Source organism: Hemicordylus capensis, chromosome 1 (genome assembly GCF_027244095.1).
Source record: "Hemicordylus capensis ecotype Gifberg chromosome 1, rHemCap1.1.pri, whole genome shotgun sequence".
NCBI classification, from domain to species: Eukaryota; Metazoa; Chordata; class Lepidosauria; order Squamata; family Cordylidae; genus Hemicordylus; species Hemicordylus capensis.
In genome coordinates, this window is record NC_069657.1 from 447,598,431 (window position 1) to 447,621,095 (window position 22,665).

Genomic DNA, 22,665 nt, shown 5'->3' on the forward strand with positions numbered 1-22,665 from the left:
AGAGAACTTGTGTGGATTGGATGGTTGGAAATACTGGAGGGAAGTTAGAGAATATAAGGAGGCTGCCTTCAGCAGAATTGTAGAGTGCAGCTCAAGTTGGAGAACTGAAGAGTCAGAGTTAGAGTGAAATCAAGTGAAAATCAGAGCTGGAAAGAGTTGCAGAGCTGGAGTGTGAAAGAAGAACTGAAAACAGTTGCTGACAGCAAGAGCTGAAGAATCACTAGGAGAGAGTTTATTTCTCTGGAGAGTTGAATCACTAACCTGAGGTCTGGGATTGAAACCCAGAACTGTAAAGTGAGAGCAGGGCCTAAGGCTAAACAAGAGACAAGCCAGGTTTGCTGGTGAAGCTGAGGTGATTGTAAGGACTCTGAAGTTAGGGCCTAGTGTTAGTTCAGTTTGGGTGCATTTTAATCACATATCAATTTCTTCCTTGTGTTCATTTAGTTGCTGTTTTGGTACTAAATCTTCCAAAGGAACTGTTTTTTAAATTGAACTGTTTTCAAAGTAAAATTTATTGTTTATATTTTAAACATCTGTAGCTTTTGTCTGTTTTCTCCACCCCATTCCTAAAGCCTTTACCATACTACTTAATTTTTAATGCAACAGATGTTGGAAGGCTGTTTTTTAGTAGACTCAATCAGAGAAAGGCTAAAAGTCTACTTGGTGGCAGTGGTTAAACTTAAAAATCATGGGGCTAATCAAGACTGGGCTGTGACATGTGATGGCAGCACGGTGATGATCCATGAAAGAAGCATACAAAATGGCATCACAATATTCCCAAACATCTGCTCTCTGGGGGAAACATTGTAATGACCAGGGAATCTTTCTGAAAGAGGTGGCCCTGCTGAAATGAGATTATTGTGAAGACAAAATACATGCCGTGCTCCAGTCCAGAGGAGAGGTGATGGCCCAGTACATGCAGTGCAAGAGGAAAATGGCAATAGGGACATTAGGGTCCTTCATTGTAATCTATGACATCCCTGCCACTTTTTACCACAGGAGCAAGTTTCAGTCACCCATACATTAGTTACACAAGAAATCAAACCACCACAAGCATTCTGTGTATCCCAGCTCTAGTGAGTCGGACACTGACTCCAACTCTTCAGATGATGAAGACTATCTATATTATACTCCTCTACCAAATACAGGATACATGGTGGATGGCACTCTAGACCCAAATGCACAAATCTTTTCTCTCCTGTTGAACTAGAGCTTACTCCTGTCACCCCTGACCTTTACAACACATAGAGCAGCCTAGAGATTTACCTGAAGAAGGTGTAGAAAGGTTGGAATCCTCTCCTGCACCTGAGTGTGGGGAGGAGATGGAGTCTGCTGGATGTCACCCAAATGTGGCAGGTTGTCCAGTAAGAGAGGAACAGGCCCCAATTGTATTGAGCTATGACCAGTTAGAAATGCCCTCCTAACAGCGCCTTCCTTCAACTGTAACACAGATTGCTGTTCCTTGTTATCTGCAAAGTTACTTGCCACATTATTGTCCGGTTCCAGCAATTTATCCTGGAAGATACTTACCAATGTAAAATGTGGGGTTTGGTGTTTTGGGGGGTGGGTGGGGGGAAGAGTGTGAAAGGAATTGAAATTCCTTTCAATTCAAGAGAGCCAGTGTGGTGTGGTTAGAGTGTTGGACCAGGACCGAGGAGACCCAAGTTCAAATCTCCATTCAGGCTTGAAACTCATTGGGTGACTCTGGGCCAGTCATTTATCTCTTGGACTAACCTACCACACAGGGTTATTGTGAGGCTAACTATAACCATGTACACTGCTCTGGGCTCCCTGGAGGAAGAGTGGCATATAAATGTAAGAAAAAGGGGCGGGGGGAGAAAGAAATGCAATCCAGTTTGGTTAAGGCTTTGTTGATATTAATTGTTAATATGGTACTGTCACTTTGAAAAGGAAACGCTGGGGAAAGGGAGGGGAACCCCTCAGAATAGTTCTGGTGTTGGCCTAGACAGAGCGCAACAAGCCTGTAAAAGTGTCTGAGCTGTGAAGTAATAAAGGTTTGGGTTTTTTTCACAATCCACTTGCATTGTGGTGTAACACAAGCAGGCCCCACAACCCTAAACTGTGGAAGAAAATGTGGTATAGTGATGCATCAGCCACAACACTGGCATTAAAATCTTTTGTAACATCACATTGAGAAGCTGTGAATAATTTTCTGTGGTCATGCAAAAAGGTTTTGTAGTGAGCATTTAGATAATCCAAAACCACACTGTGTAAAACATGTCAAGTTTTTGTCAAATTTATAGCATCCTGGGATTGGTCTTTGTATGTAAAAATGAAACTAACTCATCACAATAATGAAAGTGCTATCTATGCCAAACTCCATCGTAGCATTTAATATATGTACAGATCTCCTGTAGCAGGAAGCCCCTAGTTAATGTCATTCACAAGGTCTTTCCACATGCCATCCTGTTTTCATTCTTTATTAACTTCACTTTGACTTGTCTCACCTAAATAAATGCTTGTATAAATAATACAAGTACAGTATGTGTATTTTTTTATAGAATGACATTGGGGGTGGGGGTTGCTTCTGAGGGCCAAAAAATGGGATAGAAGTATCTAACTAAATACATCTCTCAAGCACGGGGTTGGTGCAGTTGTATGGATTGTAAGTCCATAGGTACTTTGGGGGATTAGCATTTGGTTGATAGGTGAAACTCATTTATGGATCTTTGTATGATTTTCAGTTTTTGTTTTGTTTTGTTGCTTACTTCAGATCTCTAGACCTCTAGCTCCCCACGACCACACACACACACCTTTTGTAGTAGTTAGTTGCTTACATTACATGTTGCCTGTGGATGAGCAAGCAACACAGTTCTGTAAAATATCAATGATCCAGGCAGGATACCTGCCTATAGTGCTGCTAATTTATTATATTGAAGAATGTGTGCAAAATAAAGTCATACTTCCTAATAACATACAGATACCAAATTTTGCATACACAATCCTGCCACTGAAGTTAGCTGAATGCACTGCATTTTACCCTGGAATATACTTTCCCCAAGTATATTCCAGGGTAATTTACAATTTTTTGAAGAAATTCTAAACATCATACTTCTCCAATACCATGAACACTCCTGCCTCATACAGTAGCTGAATGCAACACTTTTCAAAATAAGTGTGGGGACATATTTAAATGATTTGGGGTTGGGGGGTGGCATTAGCAGAAATATATTAACTGTTATTGTTTGACAGTAACAATCAGCTCAATAATTCAAAAACAATGCCAAAGAAAAGTTAAATATTGAGGCTGGAGCTTCTGAGCTGTCTTACTTACATGACTAACTTGGTGTTCTCATAACTCACAAATTGTGGTCCCCACAAGAAAGCTCTCAATAGTTGAAATAAAGGCCATATTCAGTCATTCTGTCCCCTTATTTATGAATGCCCAGAGGACAAGCCGGCCCTTATAGCTCTAAATAAAATCAGTCTGTTCATACTTGAATGTAAAACCATATGGGGAAGGCTCAGATGGCATGCAACTTGAGGCTATACAGGCACAGCTTCTAGATTCAGGAACAAGGAGCTATGAAATTCACTTCTTTGGTTCTTAACATTTCCTCCTTTGTGCATGTATAAACAAGGAAGAACAGCTCTCAAGAACTGGAAGTGTGTGTGTTTGACAGAACAGCAGTTAGTCTGAGTGGGGGGTAAATTCCAGGTGAGTGACACAGCTTGTGGGAGGGGTCACATTCCTGCGGTGAGTCAGATTGCCAGCAGATCTTGAAGACAAGGCTCAGACCAGAGGAAGTTTGCAAACAGGAGTTTGCAAACAGATATCTAATGAGTTTTGCAGGGATCTAGCAGGGAAATCAGTAAGCAAGTGCACAAGCGGCCCCACTTCATCACACATACAACATGAGGATAAGGTGAGTAATACCCTACTCCTGTAATTTTCTTGGAGGACAAATCTCAAAACTTTTAATTAGCTGACAATATGTACCCAATATGTAGCTTCAAGTGAACAAGCCCTATATATTCTAAATAGCCAATCAAACCAGTCATGGATGTAGAATGCCAGAGGGGGAGGGGGGGATTCCCAGTGTATTGCACCGACTGTTACATGTATGACTATCTGCCTGAGGAGCAGAAGTCCTGGGTGTGTATTTGGTGAAAAGAGCGCCTGCCTCTCAGAGAACAAGTTCGTTCCCTTGAAGCCAAGGTGGCTGAAGCTCAGGGAGGCAAAGAGTTATGCAGATGAGACCCTCAGGGATGTGATAGAGGCATCCTTTTCCCAGGATAATGGCACTTCTGCTGTTATGGAGAATAAATGTCTGGGGCAGGGGGTTGGGGAGGACATTGATCTGAGGAAGAGGGAAACACTCCCTTAGCAGAGACCTCTTCCTTGGATGATGTGCCCATATCCTCTCTCACAGAGGATACTCCTCCAGGAGGTGGGGGCCTCCTAGTAGTGGGTGACTCAGTCATTAGGGGCATAGCGAGATGGATCTGTGACCCACGGGTATACAGCATAGTGACATACCTGCCTGATGCAAAGGTTGCGGATGTCACGCTGCATCTAGGTAGGCAGTGCTAGGGAGGAGTCAGCTGTTGTGGTGCACGTTGGCACCAACAATGTGGGGAAATGCAGGCGGGAAGTCCTGGAAGCCAAATTTAGGCTGCAAGGTAGCATACTGAAATCCAGGACCCCCCCAGGGTAGTGTTCTCTGAAGTGCTACCTGTTCCACATGCAGGGCCAGCAAGACAGGCAGAGCTGAGGTGTCTCAATGCGTGGATGAGATGGTAGTGCTGGGAGTAGGGGGGGGGTTAGATTTGTTCAGCACTGGGATACATTGTGGGGCAAGCAAAGCCTGTACAAAAGGGATGGGCTCCACTTGAACCACAATGGAACTAGACTGCTGGGACGTAAAATGAAAAAGGTCACAGAGCAGCTTTTAAAATGCCTGGGTTATTGCTGACAGGAACTGGGTGGTATCTGGTTTGGCCAGCAAAATCCCCCAAGGTGTAAGGGTGCACACTTTTCAGATAAACCGGAAGGGGACATAGTAGAGCCAGGATTTGGGCAGAAGGGAACACATGACAGTTGGTCAAATGATAGTAAGGGAGATAGCACACGCCAACACCAGGTAAGAGATTCGACATATATGTGTCTATATACCAATGCCAGAAGCCTCCGAGTGAAGATGGGTGAGCTGGAGTACTTGGTTACTAATGAAGACATATATATAGTGGCAGGTAGGGGCCATGAACGCGCCTCCCGGCAGGCGGTGGGCAGCAGGCGGCTTCTTTAAGTGTAAATGGAGCTGGTGCTCCGTGCTGCCCAGCAGCCCCCGTGGCAGGGAATCACCTCCACTGCTTACCTGGCTCTCATGGAAGCGAGCCCCCACCAGCGGCCAGGTGAGTGGCAGAGGCGATTCCCCGCCACGGGGGCTGCTGTGCGGTACAGAGCACCGGCTCCATTTACACTTAAAGAAGCCGCCCTCCCCCCCGGAGGCGTGTTCACGGCCCGCGCCTGTACAGGGGGCATAACAGAAACCTTTGGGAATGATGAGAACCAATGCGACACTGTTATTCTTGGATATAAACTCTACAGAAGGGACAGGAATAGCCCTGTATATTAAACAAGGTCTAGATTCCAACAAGCTAGAAAACCTAGGTGGACATTCTCCATAGAATCATTATAGGTAACCATGCGAGGACTAAACAGAAATGTGTTACTAGGGACGTGCTATCGCCCTCCAGATCAAAACACTGAGAGCAACCTGGAGTTGGAGAAGCAAATAAGAGAGGTGTCAAAGCGAGACAGCGCAGAAATAATGGGTGACTTGAACTACCCTCCACAAAGACTGGGCAAATTCACATTCAGGTAATGAAAGAGAAACCACATTTCTAGACATGCTAAATGACTGGTGCCTTACAGTTTGTCGCAGAACCAACCACAGAGATGACTTGGACTTAATCCTGAGTGGTGCCCAGGACCTAGTGCAAGATGTCAGAATTGCAGAACCATTGCGGAACAGTGACCATAGTGTGATCCAATTCAGCATATATGCGAGTAGAGAATCATCAAGGAAGTCAAACACAGATACGTTGGACTTCAGAAGAGGAAACATCTCAAAAATTAGGGGACTGGTTAAAAGGAAGCTGAAAGGAAAGTCAGGAGCACTGTTCCCTCTAAGGTGCACACGTGCGCGCACACAAACACCCAGGCCCCCACGCAGCAGTTTCTGATGGGCGCACAGTCTCTGCTGCGCCCATCCCTGCCACCCAACTGCCTGTTTCCCCCTCTCCGTGGCCAGGCCACCTCCACCCTTCCCCCTGCAGCTGGGCACAGCGGCCCACCGCTGTGCAGTGCAGCAGGATGAGGGGGGAGCTCCTTCCACCTCCCCTCCTCTCACGTGATTGCACGGGCTCTGCATGTGGAGGAAAGCCGGAATGGGGTGAAGACCACAGAGCCCGTGCAGTCACTTAACATAAGAACATCAGGCCCAAGGAAGCCCATCTAGTCCAGCATCCTGTTTTGCACAGTGGCCCACCAGATGCCGCTGGAAGCCTACAGGCAGGAGTTGAGAACATGCCCACTCTCCTGCTGTTACTCCCCTGCAACTGGTACTCAGAGGCATCCTGCCTTTGAGGCTGAAGGTGGCCTATAGCCCTCACACTAGTTGCCGTTGATAGACCTCTCCTCCATAAAGTTATCCAAAGCCCTCTTAAAGCCATCCAGGTTGTTGGCTGTCACCACATCTTGTGGCAGAGAATTCCACAAGTTGATTATGCATTGTGTGAAAAAGTACTTCCATTTGTTGGTCCTAGATTTCCCGGCAATCAATTTCATGGGATGACCCCTCATTCTATGTTATAAGAGTGGGAGAAGAATTTCTCTCTATCCACTTTCTCCACTCCATGCATGATTTTATAGACTTCTATCATGTCTCCCCACAGACGTCTTTTTTCTAAACTAAAAAGCCCCACGTGTTGTAGCCTTGCCTCATAAGAAAAGCGCTCTAGGTCCCTGATCATCTTGGTTGCCCTCTTTTGCACCTTTTCCAGTTCTACAATGTCCTTTTTTTTTTTTAATGTGGTGACCAGAATTGTACGAAGTACTCCAGGTGTAGCTGCACCATAGTTTTGTATAAGGGCATTATAATATCAGCAGTTTTATTTTCAATCTCCTTCCTAATGATCCCTAGCATGGTATTGGCATTTTTCACAGCTGCCGCACATTGAGTCAACACTTTCAACGAGCTGTCCACCACGATCCCAAGATCCCTCTCCTGGTCAGTCACCGACAGCTCAGATCTCATCAGCGTATTCTTGAAGTTGGGGTTTTTCATCCTACTGTGCATCTCTTTACACTTGCCAACATTGAACCACATTTGCCACTTTGTCATCCACTTGTTGGAAATTAAAGGACTTTGCGCTGTCTCTTTGCCTCAGACAGTGGAGGACAGACTAGTAAGTCAGAGGGCTAGAGGGTCAAGACATTTGTCATCCCTTCTCCACTGCTCTGATGCTATCCCTTTGAAATGTAGATTGCTAATCTTAGGGGATTCAACTTCCTTCCTTCTCTCTCTCTTCTTACCTGGCCGTCTACCTTGCAACATGGCAAGTTTCTCTCCCTGCACCATATGTGCAGAGAGGATGCAGAATCCATCTGCATCCAGATAGATAGATAGATTAGAGATCCTAACTCCTCACTTTCCTATCTAGAGTGGAGTTCCTTAATAAATGCCTTTTATATTGATTTGAAACTATGAATTGGCTCCAAGTTACTTTACTCTCAGGATACACGCATACTTAACTAAACTAAACTGCTATGTCGTGCCTCTGTGCACTCTGCTATAATGAGAAAGGAATTCTCTCACCACAGAGAATATCCAACAGGTTATGGGAGCCCAGTATTTTGAGCTGTGTGTGCTGCAACTAGAGAGTTAGGTTTGTTCCAGGAGATCCATTGAGATCTAGCGTGGACACTTTGAATTGCTAATCTACAGCAACTGCCTTTTGGAGCCGGTGAGGATGGCTACATACCTAGAAGGAAAATTCAGGCTGACTATCCTGGATGCAGACAACTATTTGGAATGGAAAACAATACTGAGGATTGCACTGAAAGCAGAAGGACTACATAACGTTACTGAAGAGGACCCCCCGCCAGAAGGATCCACAAATGATGAAAAGACTGCCAGGCAAAATTGGCTTATCAAAGATGCAAAATCGCAAGCTTTGATTACAGCTTCTGTGAGTAAAAATCTTCTTTTTGCTATATGTAATCTTGGAACCTCAAAGGAAACGCTAAGCAAGCTAGATTCCTTGCATATGAAAAAAGTGTGGGCATACACCTTTAATTTTAGAAAGAAAATGCAAGATCTCCAATATAAAGAGGGGGACTGTTCTTCTATTTTTGTAGGATTTTTGAAAGATTTCTTTTTTCAATTTAGAGAGGCAGGGGAGGAGTTTACAGAGAGTCAGAAGCTGGAATCTCTGTTCCTAAGCATGCCCCCCCAGCTATAGCAGTATAATCGGCCAACTGGAAACCCACACCAATCTAAGCTTTGAAAAGGCTGTGGAAACATTGTGTTCTGAAACAAGCAGAAGGAGAATTTTGAATTCACGCTATGAAAGCGAATTGCCAAGTAACTTTGCTCTTAAAGCAACAATTGATCATTCCAGACGTAACCCGAGATGGGGAGGGAATGCTGCAAGAGGAAACCGCATGGGCCCCTCACATTTACATAGAAAGAGATCTGATTACTTTGCCGCCAAAGAAACTCAACCCAGAGAGAAAGGTCACATGACTGCCAGTGCTGAAATGAGGCGAACTGGGAATAAAGCCTTTAGATGTTTTCTATGTAACGAATTTGGCCACAGGGTGGCGAACTGTCCCAAGAATCAAACAAAGGACTCTAATCAGACAAGAAGGACTGATTCTACTGAAAGAAATGTGGATCATTTTAATACAGGAAGATATTTAAACAGAAATTATAATGTTAATCTAATACAAGGTGATTAAAAGTTCATTTTGGATTCTGGGTCGTCTGTGCATATCTCTAAAAATCTAAGTTTCTATACTGAACTGTTTGATATTCCTGAAGAGACTGTTTATTTGGGCAATAATACTACAATTAAAGCCAAGAAGAAAGGCGAAGGAGTTTTGTATTGCAAATTGCTGGATGGATCTGTTAAACCATTTTTTCTTAGAGATGTTTTGTATATCCCTGACTTCTCAAGCTCCTTGATTTCAATTTCCAAGCTAGAAAAGCAAGGCTGTGAACTGTATATTAAAAATGGACAATGTGTTGTTACCCAGAATGGAGAAGTTTGCCTTGTAGGCTCTGAATCCCAAGGCCTTTATTGTGTGGAAGAGCACTCTACAGACAGAGAAAGACCACAACCTGAGGCATACAAGCCTAATGAAGTGAACCTTGCCAAGTCATGCCTGCATGAAAACTGCTTGCAACTGTGGCATAGAAGGCTAGGACACAGGAGTTTTGAATCAATCCAGAACATGAAGGAAAAGGGATTAGCTAATGGCATTGATTTTGTACCATGTGACATTGTAACTAACTGTGTTTCTTGTCTCGAGTTCAAAGCAGTAAACAGGCCATTTCCAAAGCAGAGTGAAAGGAAGATGGAAAAACCCTTGGGCCTGATCCACAGCGATATATCTGGACCACTACCAGCAACCATAGGTAATCAAAAATATTTTCTAACAATAACAGATGATTTCTCACGATACACGTGTGTATTTCTACTAAAGGAAAAATCAGAGATGCTGGAGAAATTACGAGGATATGTGGCGATGGCAAGCAACAAATTTGGCTGGAAGCCAAAGATCCTACGCACAGACAATGGAGGAGAGTATATGTCCAACGCCACACAGCAGTTCCTGAGAGAACATGGAATCGTGCATCAAACCACAGCAGCTTCCAACGCATCACAGAATGAAGTGTCAAAGAACAGAACTCTACTGGACATGGTAAGATGCATGCTTGCTGACGCACACCTCCCACAGAAATTCTGGGGAGAAGGCATCATGACTGCTACATACATACAAAACAGAATGCACACAAAGCCTATAGGAACACCACCATATGAACTTTGGCATGGTCATAAGCCGTCAATGACGCACCTGCGTGTCTTTGGAAGCACGGCTTACTCATACATCCCAAAGGAAAAAAGGACTAAGTTAGGGGCTAGGGCCACAAAAGGGATTTTTGTAGGCTACTCAGCACAGTCCAAAGGCTACAGAATTCTGGATCCTGACACCAACAGGATAACCATAAGCAGAGCGGTGTGTTTTGATGAGAATGAAAGAGCTACACCTTCAGAGGGGGCCTATACCGAAGCAAGCAACCAGACCAAGCACCCTGATGACTGGATTATGCTTCCTGATCTCAGAGGAATTGAGGAGGAGGAGACAGCAGATCCAGAACCAACCACACTCGACACAGAGACCCCCAGCGATCCACCAGACGCACCTGAGGTAATGGAAGAGACCACAGAGGGTGAGGCGAGGCGATCAACGTGCTCAAACAGAGGTGTTCCAGCTCCGAGGCTGTCCTACCTCGCAAGAACGGCGGAACAACCAGAACCTTCATCATGGGAGGAAATATCGCAGCTACCACAATCAGAAGATTATGATGAAACCTTTGCACCAGTGGTTAAGCATACCACAGTAAAGACTCTGTTAAGTATTACTGCTAGCAAAGGAATGTATGTTGAACACCTAGACATGAAAACTGCATTCTTGCATGCTGCCAGAGCATGGAACATAAAACTGAATGATATGCTGCTTCAAGCAAACTTCAAAAGAAGCAACGCGGATCCCTGTCTATACACGAGATGCATAGATGGCAAGTGGACTTACATTTTGGCGTATGTTGATGATTTGATTCTTGCCTATGAAAATCCAGATGACAGCAAGGAAATAATGCATCATCTGAACAGAGAAGTGGAAGTCAAGCAACTTGGCAACATTGCACACTACTTGGGCATTCAAGTACAAAGAGAGAAAGATGGAAGTTTCCTGATCAACCAAGAACAGAAAATCAAAGACTTGATAAACTTGCTCAGACTGGAAAATGCAAATCCTACACCAACTCCAATGGAAGTGAACTACATAAAGCAAGAAGATCAAACTGAGCTACTATCTGACAGTCATAGATATCGTGAAGCATTGGGTAAGCTTTTATACATTAGTACACTCACTAGGCCAGATATTAGTACAGCAGTTGGCTTACTTTGCAGAAAGACTGCATCACCAACAGTCAAGGACTGGAATGCAATTAAAAGACTTGTTAGGTACCTAAAGGGTACTGCACACTTTAAGCTCAATTTGGAAGCTAACAGTCAACCAAAACTAGAAGCATATGTAGATGCAGACTGGGGTGGAGATATAACAGATAGGAAATCCACCAGTGGTTACATAATTTTCTATGGAGATGGAGCGATAAGCTGGTCAAGCAGAAAGCAAGACATAGTAGCATCATCAACCACTGAAGCGGAATATGTATCAGCTGCACAGGGCTGTCACGAGATACAATGGCTGTGTCAACTACTGAAGGACCTAGGTACAGAGGTACCACAGCCCATACCAGTGTATGAAGACAACCAAAGCTGAATTCAACTCTCCAAACAAGAAGATGTAAAGAGGAGTACCAAACATATTGATATGAAGTACCATGTAGTGAGAAGTCTGCAGAAAGATGGACTAATCAAGCTGATCTACTGCCCGACAAATGAAATGCTTGCAGACATACTCACTAAGCCACTACCGAGACCCTGCTTTGAAAAGCTGAGAGAGAAAATGAATCTTGTGAGCTGAGTCACGAGACATAGAGAGGGGGTGTTGGAAGTTAAAGGACTTTGCGCTGTCTCTTTGCCTCAGACAGTGGAGGACAGACTAGTAAGTCAGAGGGCTAGAGGGTCAAGACATTTGTCATCCCTTCTCCACTGCTCTGATGCTATCCCTTTGAAATGTAGATTGCTAATCTTAGGGGATTCAACTTCCTTCCTTCTCTCTCTCTTCTTACCTGGCCGTCTACCTTGCAACATGGCAAGTTTCTCTCCCTGCACCATATGTGCAGAGAGGATGCAGAATCCATCTGCATCCAGATAGATAGATAGATTAGAGATCCTAACTCCTCACTTTCCTATCTAGAGTGGAGTTCCTTAATAAATGCCTTTTATATTGATTTGAAACTATGAATTGGCTCCAAGTTACTTTACTCTCAGGATACACGCATACTTAACTAAACCAAACCGCTGTGTCGTGCCTCTGTGCACTCTGCTATAATGAGAAAGGAATTCTCTCACCACAGAGAATATCCAACACCACTAACCTAGTTTAGAGAGATCCTTTTGGAGCTCCTCACAATCTGTTTTGGATTTCACTACCCAAAAGAGTTTGGTATCTGTTTGTCCCCTTATCCCATGAATGCTAAATTTCCTCAGTAGTCTTTGATGAAGAACTTTGTTAAAAGCTTTTTGGAAGTCCAGGTATACTATGTCAACTGGAGGAGGTGGAGGTGGAAGGTGCTCACCGCTGCCCCCCATCCTGCTGCACTGCACAGCAGACTTTCAGAGGTAAAAAAGAGTGCAAAGCCTGCTGTGCCTGGCCAGGTGGGAGGGAGGGAGGGATGGATGAGGAGGCCCAGCCAGTGAGAGGGGGAAACGGGGAGATGCTTCCCGGCCGAGCTTGAGCCAAAGTATCTCTCACTTTAGAAATAATACAGCCTATGATTCTCTATTGCCTTCCAAGCTCAGCTCAAGGTGCTGGTGATGATCTAAACAGAGTGGGCACAACATAAGACCAACTAGGAACACACTCTTAAGTGCATCATCACCACCAAGTCAGAATTGCAAGGCTGTGCTGAGAGTTTTTGGTGGCTTTGGAAACTTTGGAATTCTCATTCCCTGGAGACTCACCAAAACCTGAACCTCTGCATCTTCCAGAAACAGCATAAATATCTGATTTATTCAAACTGGTTTTTGGTGGCCAGGAATAATCAGCAATATTGGTGTTGATATTTTGTCAGTTTTGGGGTTTGAATTTTGATGTTATAGTTGTGCTGTAATATTTGTAGGCTGCCCAGGAAATATATGTATTGAAGAATGGGCCACACATTTAATTTACTACTATTACCACAACAAATATTTATACAAAATATCTGTAGTAATAAAAGTAACAAAAAAGTTCTCAGTGATTTACACGGGGGTGGTGGTGGAGGAGATGGCTCCCTGTCTCAAAAGAGTTCACAAGCTAAAAAGGTAATGTAGATACCATCAACAGCCACTGGAGGGATGCTGTGCTGGGACCGGATAGGAACAGTTGCTCTCCCCCTGCTAAATATCACCACTATAAAATGTGCTCTTCAATTAATTAATTAATTAATTAATTAAGATGTGCTCTAACTTCCAGAATATTAGCATATGCTGTGAAATTTTTTTTTGCAGAAGTCATTTTAGAATAGTCATTGTCTAATGACATCTTTGGCAACCAATGCTAAGAATATCATTTTAACTTCTCTCATTTGTAATTTGAATGAACAAGCCCAACTTATATTGATTCTACGGTCTCCTTCTTCTGATTTCTGTATCACATTACCAAATCTAAAAGGAATCCAAATGGTGTTCCTAGCGCCACTCTGAAATTTACGACTGTGCTCTTAACAGGAAAATCCTCCAAAGAATGCCCTGTTGAATACTCTGACAACATCAGTAAGAAGGATATTCAGTGTATGCACCAACTTCACACATCCCCCCAAGACCAAAAGGCATCAAACACCATGGCATTCCTTTACCCTCACTGAGGCAATCAAAGGACAAAGCGAAATAACAAGAAGTTGCTTACCTGTAACTTCAGTTCTTCTGGTGGTTATTTGTGCTCTTACATGATTTGGCTTTGCACCTACGCAGAGACCTCATCGGAGTTTCTCCAAGCTGAAAGACCTCTCTGAAATGGGCGGTAGCCCTGCCCCCTTTGATGTAGTACGCATGTGTCCCAGTAGTCCTCCTCAGTGACCGAGTCCATCGACCTAAGAGATTTAAGAGGAGAGAGTGGGCAGGCGTGTAAGAGCACAGATGACCACTAGAAGAACGAAAGTTACAGGTAAGCAACCTGCTGCTCTTCAACGTGTTCTCTGTGCTCAACACGACTGGGCGCATAGCAAGCTGCAAACCCTGTGCAAACCTTACCTGGAGGTGGGACGTCATGCAAAGAATGATTGCAAAACTGCAGTGCCAAAGGCGGCATCCCGGCGAGAACGGATGTCCAAGTCATAGTGCTACATAAAGGAGTGAGGTGACACCCATGTAGCAGCTTGGCAGGTAACATCCAGTGGAATGACTTTGTCAAATGCAGCAGAGGCTGCCATGGCCCTAGTGGAGTGAGCTTTTAGAGAAGGAGGTAGTTGCTTATTTGCAAGTTGGTAGCACAACAAAATAGCCCAAGTAACCCTACAAGAAATAGTTTGTGGCCCAAGTGGCAGAGGAACAACGATGGAGAGGAGAGCCAGCCAGACGTCCTATCAATGTAGTATGCTAGAGCTCTCCGGACTTCAAGTGTATGTAGGCGGCTTTGAGCATCGTCCGAAGGGTTCGGGAAGAAAACAAGTAGAGTCAGAGGTTGGGAACAATGAAAAGAAGAGACCACCTTGGGTAAAAAGGAGATGTTGGTACGAAGGACTACCTTGTCTTTATGGAAAATCAAGTAGGGGGAATCAACTCGAAGAGCTCTGAGTTCACTGGCTCTTCGTGTAGTAGTGATCGCCACTAAGGCCACTTTGCAGGAGAGATTATTGGATGAGGAGGCCATGGGTTTGAACAGGGCCCCCATCAAGCAGGTGAGTATGAGGGAAAGGGTCCTATGAAGGAGCTACAATTGGGGCATCAGAGTAAAGGTGAAAGAGGCCCTTTAAGAAGAGTTTAATGGTAGGGTCTCGTAACCAAAGTGGAGAAGTGGGAGGAGAGTGGGCGACGATGGCAGCTAGATTAACTCTCAGGGAGAATAGCTTGAAACCCGCTTCTTTTAGGGAGAGGAGGTAGGAACAGATGTGTAGTCAAGTAAGATTCTGGGGAATAGTCCCTTAGCTGTAAGGAAGGGAAGAAAGTGTAGCCATTTATGTTGATAGGACTTTATCGTAGTGGATTTACGTGAAGCCATTATGACATGTTGGAATTTTGATGGAAAGGCGGTTTGATCTACCACTCTGTGAGGCAGAGGACATCCGGATGTAGAAGTTAGCCGGACTGCTGTGAAAGAAGGTGAGGGAAAGTGTGGAGATGGCAAAATTTATAACACTGATAAGAGACTAAAACTTAGAATGTTTTAAAGAAGATTGGAAATTATTTTTGTTGTATTTAAAGAATTCCTACTATGGATCTTACAGCTGGATTTGAAATCTGAAATGCAGGTTGGGTAGATTAATGGTGGTGGAAGGTTTAAATTTGTGCTTTTTATTAATATTATAAGGGTAAAATTTATAGTTGTTATCACGAAAAGAGGTGTGCGGGAAGTCAATTTGTAATTGTGTTTATTATGACTGTTATTGTTAAAAGTTAATAAAATTTTGAAATAAAAAAAGGTGGAACAGTGGAGGAAAGTGGTGGTACTTGTGAAAGGAGAGGTTTAGGAGGCAAGGGAACCATGGTCTCCTGGGCCACCATGGGGTGATGAGAATGCACTCTGGCTGGTATTGCAGGGTCTTTAGCAGGATTCTGGGTATCAGAGGAATGGGAAGGAATATGTACGCTGAGAGTCATGCCAAAGAGATTGTGAATGCATCTCCTAGGGACCAAAGGCCGAGGCCTGCCCTGGAGCAGTAACGGTGGGATTGAGCATTTAGTGGCAAAGTGGTCTATATCTGAGTGGAACCAGCGGTGAAAGAGAGTCTTGAGAATTTGGCGGTGCAGTTGTCACTCATGGGAGGTGACTCCTGTTCTGCTGAGGTCGTCTGCTTGAGTGTTGGCGATGCCACAGATATGAATCGCTTTGGGTGTGATCAAGTGGGAAATGCACCAGTGCAAGAGATCCATGGTGAGATAGAGAAGGGATGTCAAAGTCGTACCACCTTGTCTGTTGAGGTAGGACTTTGCGGTGGTGTTGTCTGTCTGAATAGTGACTGTAGAGTGAATGAGAAGTGGAAGGAAACCTTGAAGGGCCTTGAAGATAGCTCAGAGTTCTAGGTAACTGATGTAATGGGTGGCTTTGTATAGAGACCAGAGGCCTTGTAAGTTGAGGCCATCCATGTGAGTTGCCCAGCCGGTTTCTGACGCCTCTGTAGTTAGAACAAACCGAGGAGGTGGAGTGTGAAACGGAGTTTCATGGCAGAGGTTGTGTGGCTCTTGCCACCAGAGGAGGGAGAGGCGTACGTGACGAGGCACATGCAACCAGCAGCTCTGTGGGTCGAATTGAGGGTGACAGTTGTGTAGGAACCAATGTTGCAGCTGTCTGGAAAGGAGGAAAGCATGAGGGAGTATGTGAGTGGTGGAGGCCATGTAGCCCAAAAGCTGCTGAATGACTCGAGCTATGTGGCATCATTGGGCAGCCACTGTGGTGGCTAGCAAGAGGATAGCCTGAATCCTGCGATCAGGTAGATAAAGTCTCACATGTAGAGAATTGAAAAGGAGACCCAGGAACTCTATGCACAGTTGGAAGCCTACTCTGGAAAGACCAGGAGCAGCTTCAGGGGGTGAGCAAGCTTTTCTAATCAACAACATCTAGCCTTCCCCCACTTTAAACTAACTAACAGGAGGAGTGGAGATTTTGAGGGGCTGGTTTCTCTTTAAGGGATAAGTCCTAGTCTGTGTGTGTATTTGCCAAGGCTAGCATAGTCTCTGTGTGTGTTATTTGCCAGGGCTAGCAAATTTCTCTGTTTTAGTTTGTCCCTGCCTCGAGTGGGTGGAATCAGCTAGGGCTGGGGGAGGCCCCACATTCCTTTGACCCACATCCTGTGTCTCAGTTGGAAGCCTACTCTCTACATAGGAGGTGAAGGCCCGAGAGCACAGTGAACAGAGCATAGCCAACAGGTCTAGCAAACAGAATGTTGGAGTTTTTCAGGAGTTTAGCGGGGGAGCCTGGAACAAGCTTCTGTGATCACAAGGAGCCCGGTGGAGAAGAGAAGGTAAGTACAAATCCCCCCTCATATTCCTGAGAAAGGCTGTTTGGACAGTTAAATAGCTGACCATAACAGCTGAGTCCTATCCTTCAAATAAACTATTTCTAAATACTGTAAACAGCCAAGAAAACCACCATGAAGCTAGAAAGCCAGCAGGAGAGGGAGCACTTCCCAGTGTATTGCACAGAGTGCCACATGTATGACTATTTGCTCCATGGGCAGAAGTCATGGGTGTGTGCTCGGTGCAAAGAGCTTCTGGCTCTCAGGGAACAAGTTTGTTCCCTCGAGACCAAGGTGGTGGATCTGGAAAAGCTCAGAGAAACAGAGAGCATGCGGACAAGACCTTCAGGGACGTGGTAGAGGCATCCCACTCCAGGGCTGATAGCTTCGCTGCTGTCAGGGAGAATGGAGGTCTCAAGGAAGGAGGACATCGGTCTGAGGAAGAGAGAAATGCTCTTTTAGAAGGGACCCCTTCTGTGGATGATTAGCCCATATCTTCTCACACAGGGGATACTCCTCTGGCGGGTGGGGACCTCCTTGTAGTGGGCAATTCAATCATTAGAGGTATAGAGAGGTGGGTTTGTGACACTGCACGGTGACTTGCCTGCTTGGTGCAAAGTTTGCGGACATCACGCAGTGCCTAGATAGGCTCTTAGGCAGTGCTGGAGAGGAAACAGCTGTCGTGGTGCACGTCAGCACCAACAATGTGGGGAAATGGCAGGAGGTCCTGGAAGCCAAATTTAGGCTGATAGGTAGCATTTTGAAGCCCAGGACCCCCAAGGTAGCATTCTCAAAAATGCTACCTGTTCCACACGCAGGTACAGTGAGACAGGCAGAGCTGAGGGGTTTCAATGCATGGATGAGATGTTGGTGCAGGGAGGAGTTTAGATTTGTTAGGCACTGGGATACATTTTGGGGCAAGCAAGGCCTGTACAAAAGGGATGGGCTGCACTTGAACCAAGATGGAACCAGACTGCTGGCACTTAAAATAAAAAAGGTTGCAGAGCAGCTTTTAAAATGATGCCTGGGGAATAGCCAACAAGAGCTGGACAGTATCCGGTTCGGCAAATGCCATCCCTTAAAGTGTGAGGGTGCATAAGGGGGACAGAGCAGAACCACATAAAGAACAGACAGAAGGCTGTGTTGGCTGGTCAAAGAGTCAAAAGACAGATGACATACACCAGAAAAAAGATTCAGCCTATAGGTGCTTATATGTCAATGCCAGAAGCCTCCGAGCCAAGATGGGTGAGCTGGAGTGTTTAGTTGCTAACACAGAAATAGATATAGTGGGCATAACAGAAACATGGTGGAACAGTGAGAACCAGTGGGACACTGTTATCCCTGGATATAAACTCTATAGAAAGGACAAGGAGGGACGCCTTGGAGGTGGAGTAGCACAGTATGTTAAAGAAGGGATAGAATCTAACAAGGTGGAAAACGTAAGTGGACTGGAGTCCTCCACAGAAACCCTGTGGGTGACAATACAAGGCCTGAAAGGAAATGTGCTACTGGGGATGTGCTATCACCCACCAGATCAAAACGCTGACAGTGACTGGGAGTTGCAGCAGGAAATCAGGGACGCATCAAAGAGAGGCAGGGCAGTAATTATGGGTGACTTCAATTATCCACAAATAGATTGGGTTGAATGACGGTGCCCTAGAACAGTTGGACTTGGAACCAACCAGAGAGAAGGTGACCTTGGACTTAATCCTGAGTGGCACCCAGGACCTGGTACGTGATGTCAGTGTCATCGACCCTTTAGGGAACAGTGACCATAGTGTGATCAAATTCAGCATACATGTGGGGAGAGAATCATCAAGGAAGTCTAATACAGACACTTTGAATTTCAGAAGAGGAAACTTCTCCAAAATGAGGAGTATGGTGAAAAAAAAGCTGAAAAGGAAATTTAGGAGAGTCACTTCACTCCAGAATGCATGGTTTACTCAAAACCACAATACCAGAATCCCAGTTAGACTGTATATCCAAAAGGAGGAAAGGTACCACTAAATCCAGGAGGATGCCAGCATGGATAATAGGTAATGTCAAGGAAGTCATAAAAGGGAATAAGACTTCCTTCCAAAATTGGAAGGCCTGCCCAAATGAGAACAGGAACATTTAGGTAAAAGTATCAAGGGGAATAACAAAAACTTCTTTAAATACATCAGAAGCAGGAAACCTGCCAGGTAGGCAATTGGACCTTTGGATAATGAGGGAGTGAAAGGGATTATTAAGGATATGGAGATTGCAGAGAAGCTAAATGAGTTCTTTGCGTCTGTCTTCACGGCAGAGGATACTGAGAATGTACTTGTTCCTGAGCCAGGCTTTTCAGGGATGGAGGCTAAAGAACTGAGTCAGATAGCAGTGACAAGAGATGATGTTCTGAACTGTCTGGAAAAACTGAAAACTAGCAAATCGCCAGGGCCGGATGGCATCCATCCAAGAGTCCTCAAAGAACTCAAATGTGAAATTGCTGACCACCTTGCTAAAATATATAACGTATCCCTGCAATAAGGCTCTGTACGGAGGATTGCAAAGCAGCAAATGTAACACCAATTTTCAAAAAGGAATCCAGGAGCGATCTGGGAAATTACAGGCCGGTTAGCTTAACGTCTGTTCCAGGCAAATTGATGGAAAGCATCCTCAAGGATAAAATTGTAAAGCACATAGAACAGGCCCTACTGGGATAGAACCAGCAAGGCTTATGCAAAGGTAAATCTTACCTCACAAAACTTTTGGAGTTCTTTGAGAGTGTCAACAAGTATGTGGATAAAGGTGATCCAGTTGACATAATATACGTGGACTTCTAAAAAGCTTTTGACAAAGTTCCTCATCAAAGACTACTGAGAAAACTTAGCAGTCATGGGATAAGGGGAGAAGTACGTATGTGGATTGCTAACTGGCTGAAGGACAGGAAACAGAGGGTAGGGATAAATGGAGAATTTTCACAATGGAGGGAAGAAAGAAGTGGGGTCCCCCCAGGGATCTGTACTGGGACCGGTGCTTTTTAATTTATTCATAAATAATCTAGAAGCAGGGGTAAGCAGCGAGGTGGCCAGATTTGCAGATGATACCAAATTCTTTCAGGTGGTGAAATCCAAAACAGATTGTGAGGAGCTCCAAAAGGATATCTCCAAACAGGGGGAGTGGGTGACAAAATGGCAAATGCGCTTCAATGTTGGCAAGTGTAAAGTGATGCACATTGGGATGAAAACCCCCAACTTCAAGTATACGTTGATGGGATCTGAGCTGTTGGTGACTGATCAAGAGAGGGATCTTGGAGTTGTGGTGGACAGCTCATTAAAGTATCTACTCAGTGCATGGCAGCTGTGAAAAATGCCAATCCCATGCTAGGGATCATTAGGAAAGGGACTGAAAACAAAAATGCTAATATTATAAAGCCCTTATACAAATCTATGTTGCCACAACTGTACTGCATACAGTTTTGGTCACTGAATCTTAAGCAGGATATTGTAGACCTGGGAAACGTGCAGTAGAGGGCAACCAAGATGGTCAGGGGCCTGGAGCACCTTCCTTGTGAGGCTAGGCTATAGTATCTGGGGCTCTTAACTTTGGAAAGCAGGCGACTAAGAGGAGAGATGATAGAGATCTATACAATTATCCATGGTGTGAAGAGAATGGACAGAGAAATGTTTCTCCCTCTCTCACAACACTAGAACCAAGGGTCATCCCATGAAACTGAACGTCGGGAAATTTAGGACCAACAAGAAGTACTTTTTCCACACAGTGCATAATTAATCTATAGAATTCTTTGCCATGGGATATGGTGATAGCCACTAACTACAACTCCCAGAATCTCTAGCTGCAATGGCTTTTGCTTGGGGATTATGCAAGTTGTAGTCAACAACATCTGAGAATCCCTGTTAGAGGGAACACTGTAGGGCTGTTCTTATGTTATGTTCTTATCGCACACTCTCACCCATGCACTCTCATTTCCACATGTGCTGCTTTCCGGTCTGGCTGAAAGCAAATCCTTATAGTTCACCCAAGTGAGACTTAAAAAGGACTAGAATTTCGGCAAGAAGACAGCTTCACTAGGAATTTGCAATATGTGGTAGAGCTTTTAAAAAGTGCTAAACAACTTTGTACATTATTCACAAGAATGGGTAAGCTCCCACCACAGCAGAAGTGTCAGATAACAGCGTGACCATGAAATATGCATGCATCTCTTTCTGCTTGCATTTCTGGCAAGAAACTGGACCACTGAGGCAACATACATAAAAACGAATGAAAAGTCGTCACAATCAGTTTAATGAAGTGCACAGAATAGCAATCGGTCATGTCAATAAAAATAAAACAATTAATTTTACATCAAGTGTGCTTTATTTCCTCCACAGGTATTCTGTTAAATAAAGCACCATATATATATATATATTATATACTGTCAGGCCACAGCTAAAGAGGATTCTTTACAGAATCAAATTTCTTGTGGTTGTTTAGTATACAAGTAAACTTAATTTTGATAATAAGAACCACAGAGATTGGAGGCAATCTGCCTCTATTGTAAGGTACAAAACTGGCACAGAGGACACCATATTATACACAGTAAAAATGCCATAAGTTTAAATTACACCATACAGGGCGAGGAGACCCTGTTCTCCCAGACAGCCATATTAAATGAAAGCCACTACAGTGAACTTTAAATTACATAAAACATATTCATTATCTGATTGCCCTTTAAGAAAGTGTACGGTAGATGCTAGATCTTTTTAAATCTGGAGTTCTGCCTGACCAAGAATTAAGCATATAAATTTAATCTTGCCATTCAAGCAGAAAGCACTGGACAAACTGAAGCACAAAACAGAAATAAGCAAAACTTATACAAACAGCATTGTTTCTGAAGGGGAAAAAAACGACTTTAAAAGCAGACATGCTCCTCCATTGTCAAGAAGCAGCTTGGTTTCCTTTGCCAGATATCCTTGTGACCATGTGAATTGCTGACTCAATGGTCCTGCAGAGGATGTCTAAAATGTCTTGCTGCTGCTGCTGCATGTGACTCAAGAGTCCTCTGGAATGGCTACAACTGAGCGGTAAGCCAGATTCGGGGTCCTGCGAGGCTTGACCTTCACAGCTTTTCAAATCTGTGAGGTCAGAAAGAACGGCAGAAATAGAAGTGGAGGGGAACTCTGCGTCCTCCTCAATGTTGGAATCCTTGGAGCCGGGTGGCTCCCTCAGCTCTTTACATTCTTCAAATCTACCACTGCCTGGCTGATCCTCCCCATGCTGTGACCGGGTGGCTAGCATAATGTCTTCAGAGAATGAAGACGGAACTTCCATCCGGTACTCCTTAATGGAGCTGTTTTCAGGAGAGGGCAGGTCCTGCTCAGTGCCTGGGTCAATGATGGAGGAGTCTCTTGTCTCATTATCGGAGGTGCTTGCTGGAGTCAAGGCTTCCCTGGGCTCTGCTTTCAGATCACTGATGCAACTGTCCACTGCATGCTCCTCATCACTGCTAACCCGTCTTCTTTTAACAGGAGTAGCTCCTTCATCATCTGCAAAGTCAAAACAGGGCGCTTTGAAACATACAGATCCAATTTGCTCTATTTTATTT

The 22,665-nt window shown here is 44.4% G+C and overlaps 1 protein-coding gene across 5 annotated transcripts in view; it reads right to left on the minus strand.

The window, feature by feature from the left end:
- Window positions 1-21,344: 21,344 nt before the first annotated feature.
- Window positions 21,345-22,665, minus strand: part of USP34 (ubiquitin specific peptidase 34) — a 234,500-nt gene continuing 233,179 nt past the window's right edge. For all 5 annotated transcript variants that reach the window (XM_053247423.1, XM_053247433.1, XM_053247443.1 and 2 more), the window contains one exon: window positions 21,345-22,606. In XM_053247423.1, coding sequence (XP_053103398.1) covers window positions 21,999-22,606 — 608 coding nt within the window. In that variant the 3' untranslated portion in view covers window positions 21,345-21,998. The remainder of the gene's footprint in view (window positions 22,607-22,665) is intronic.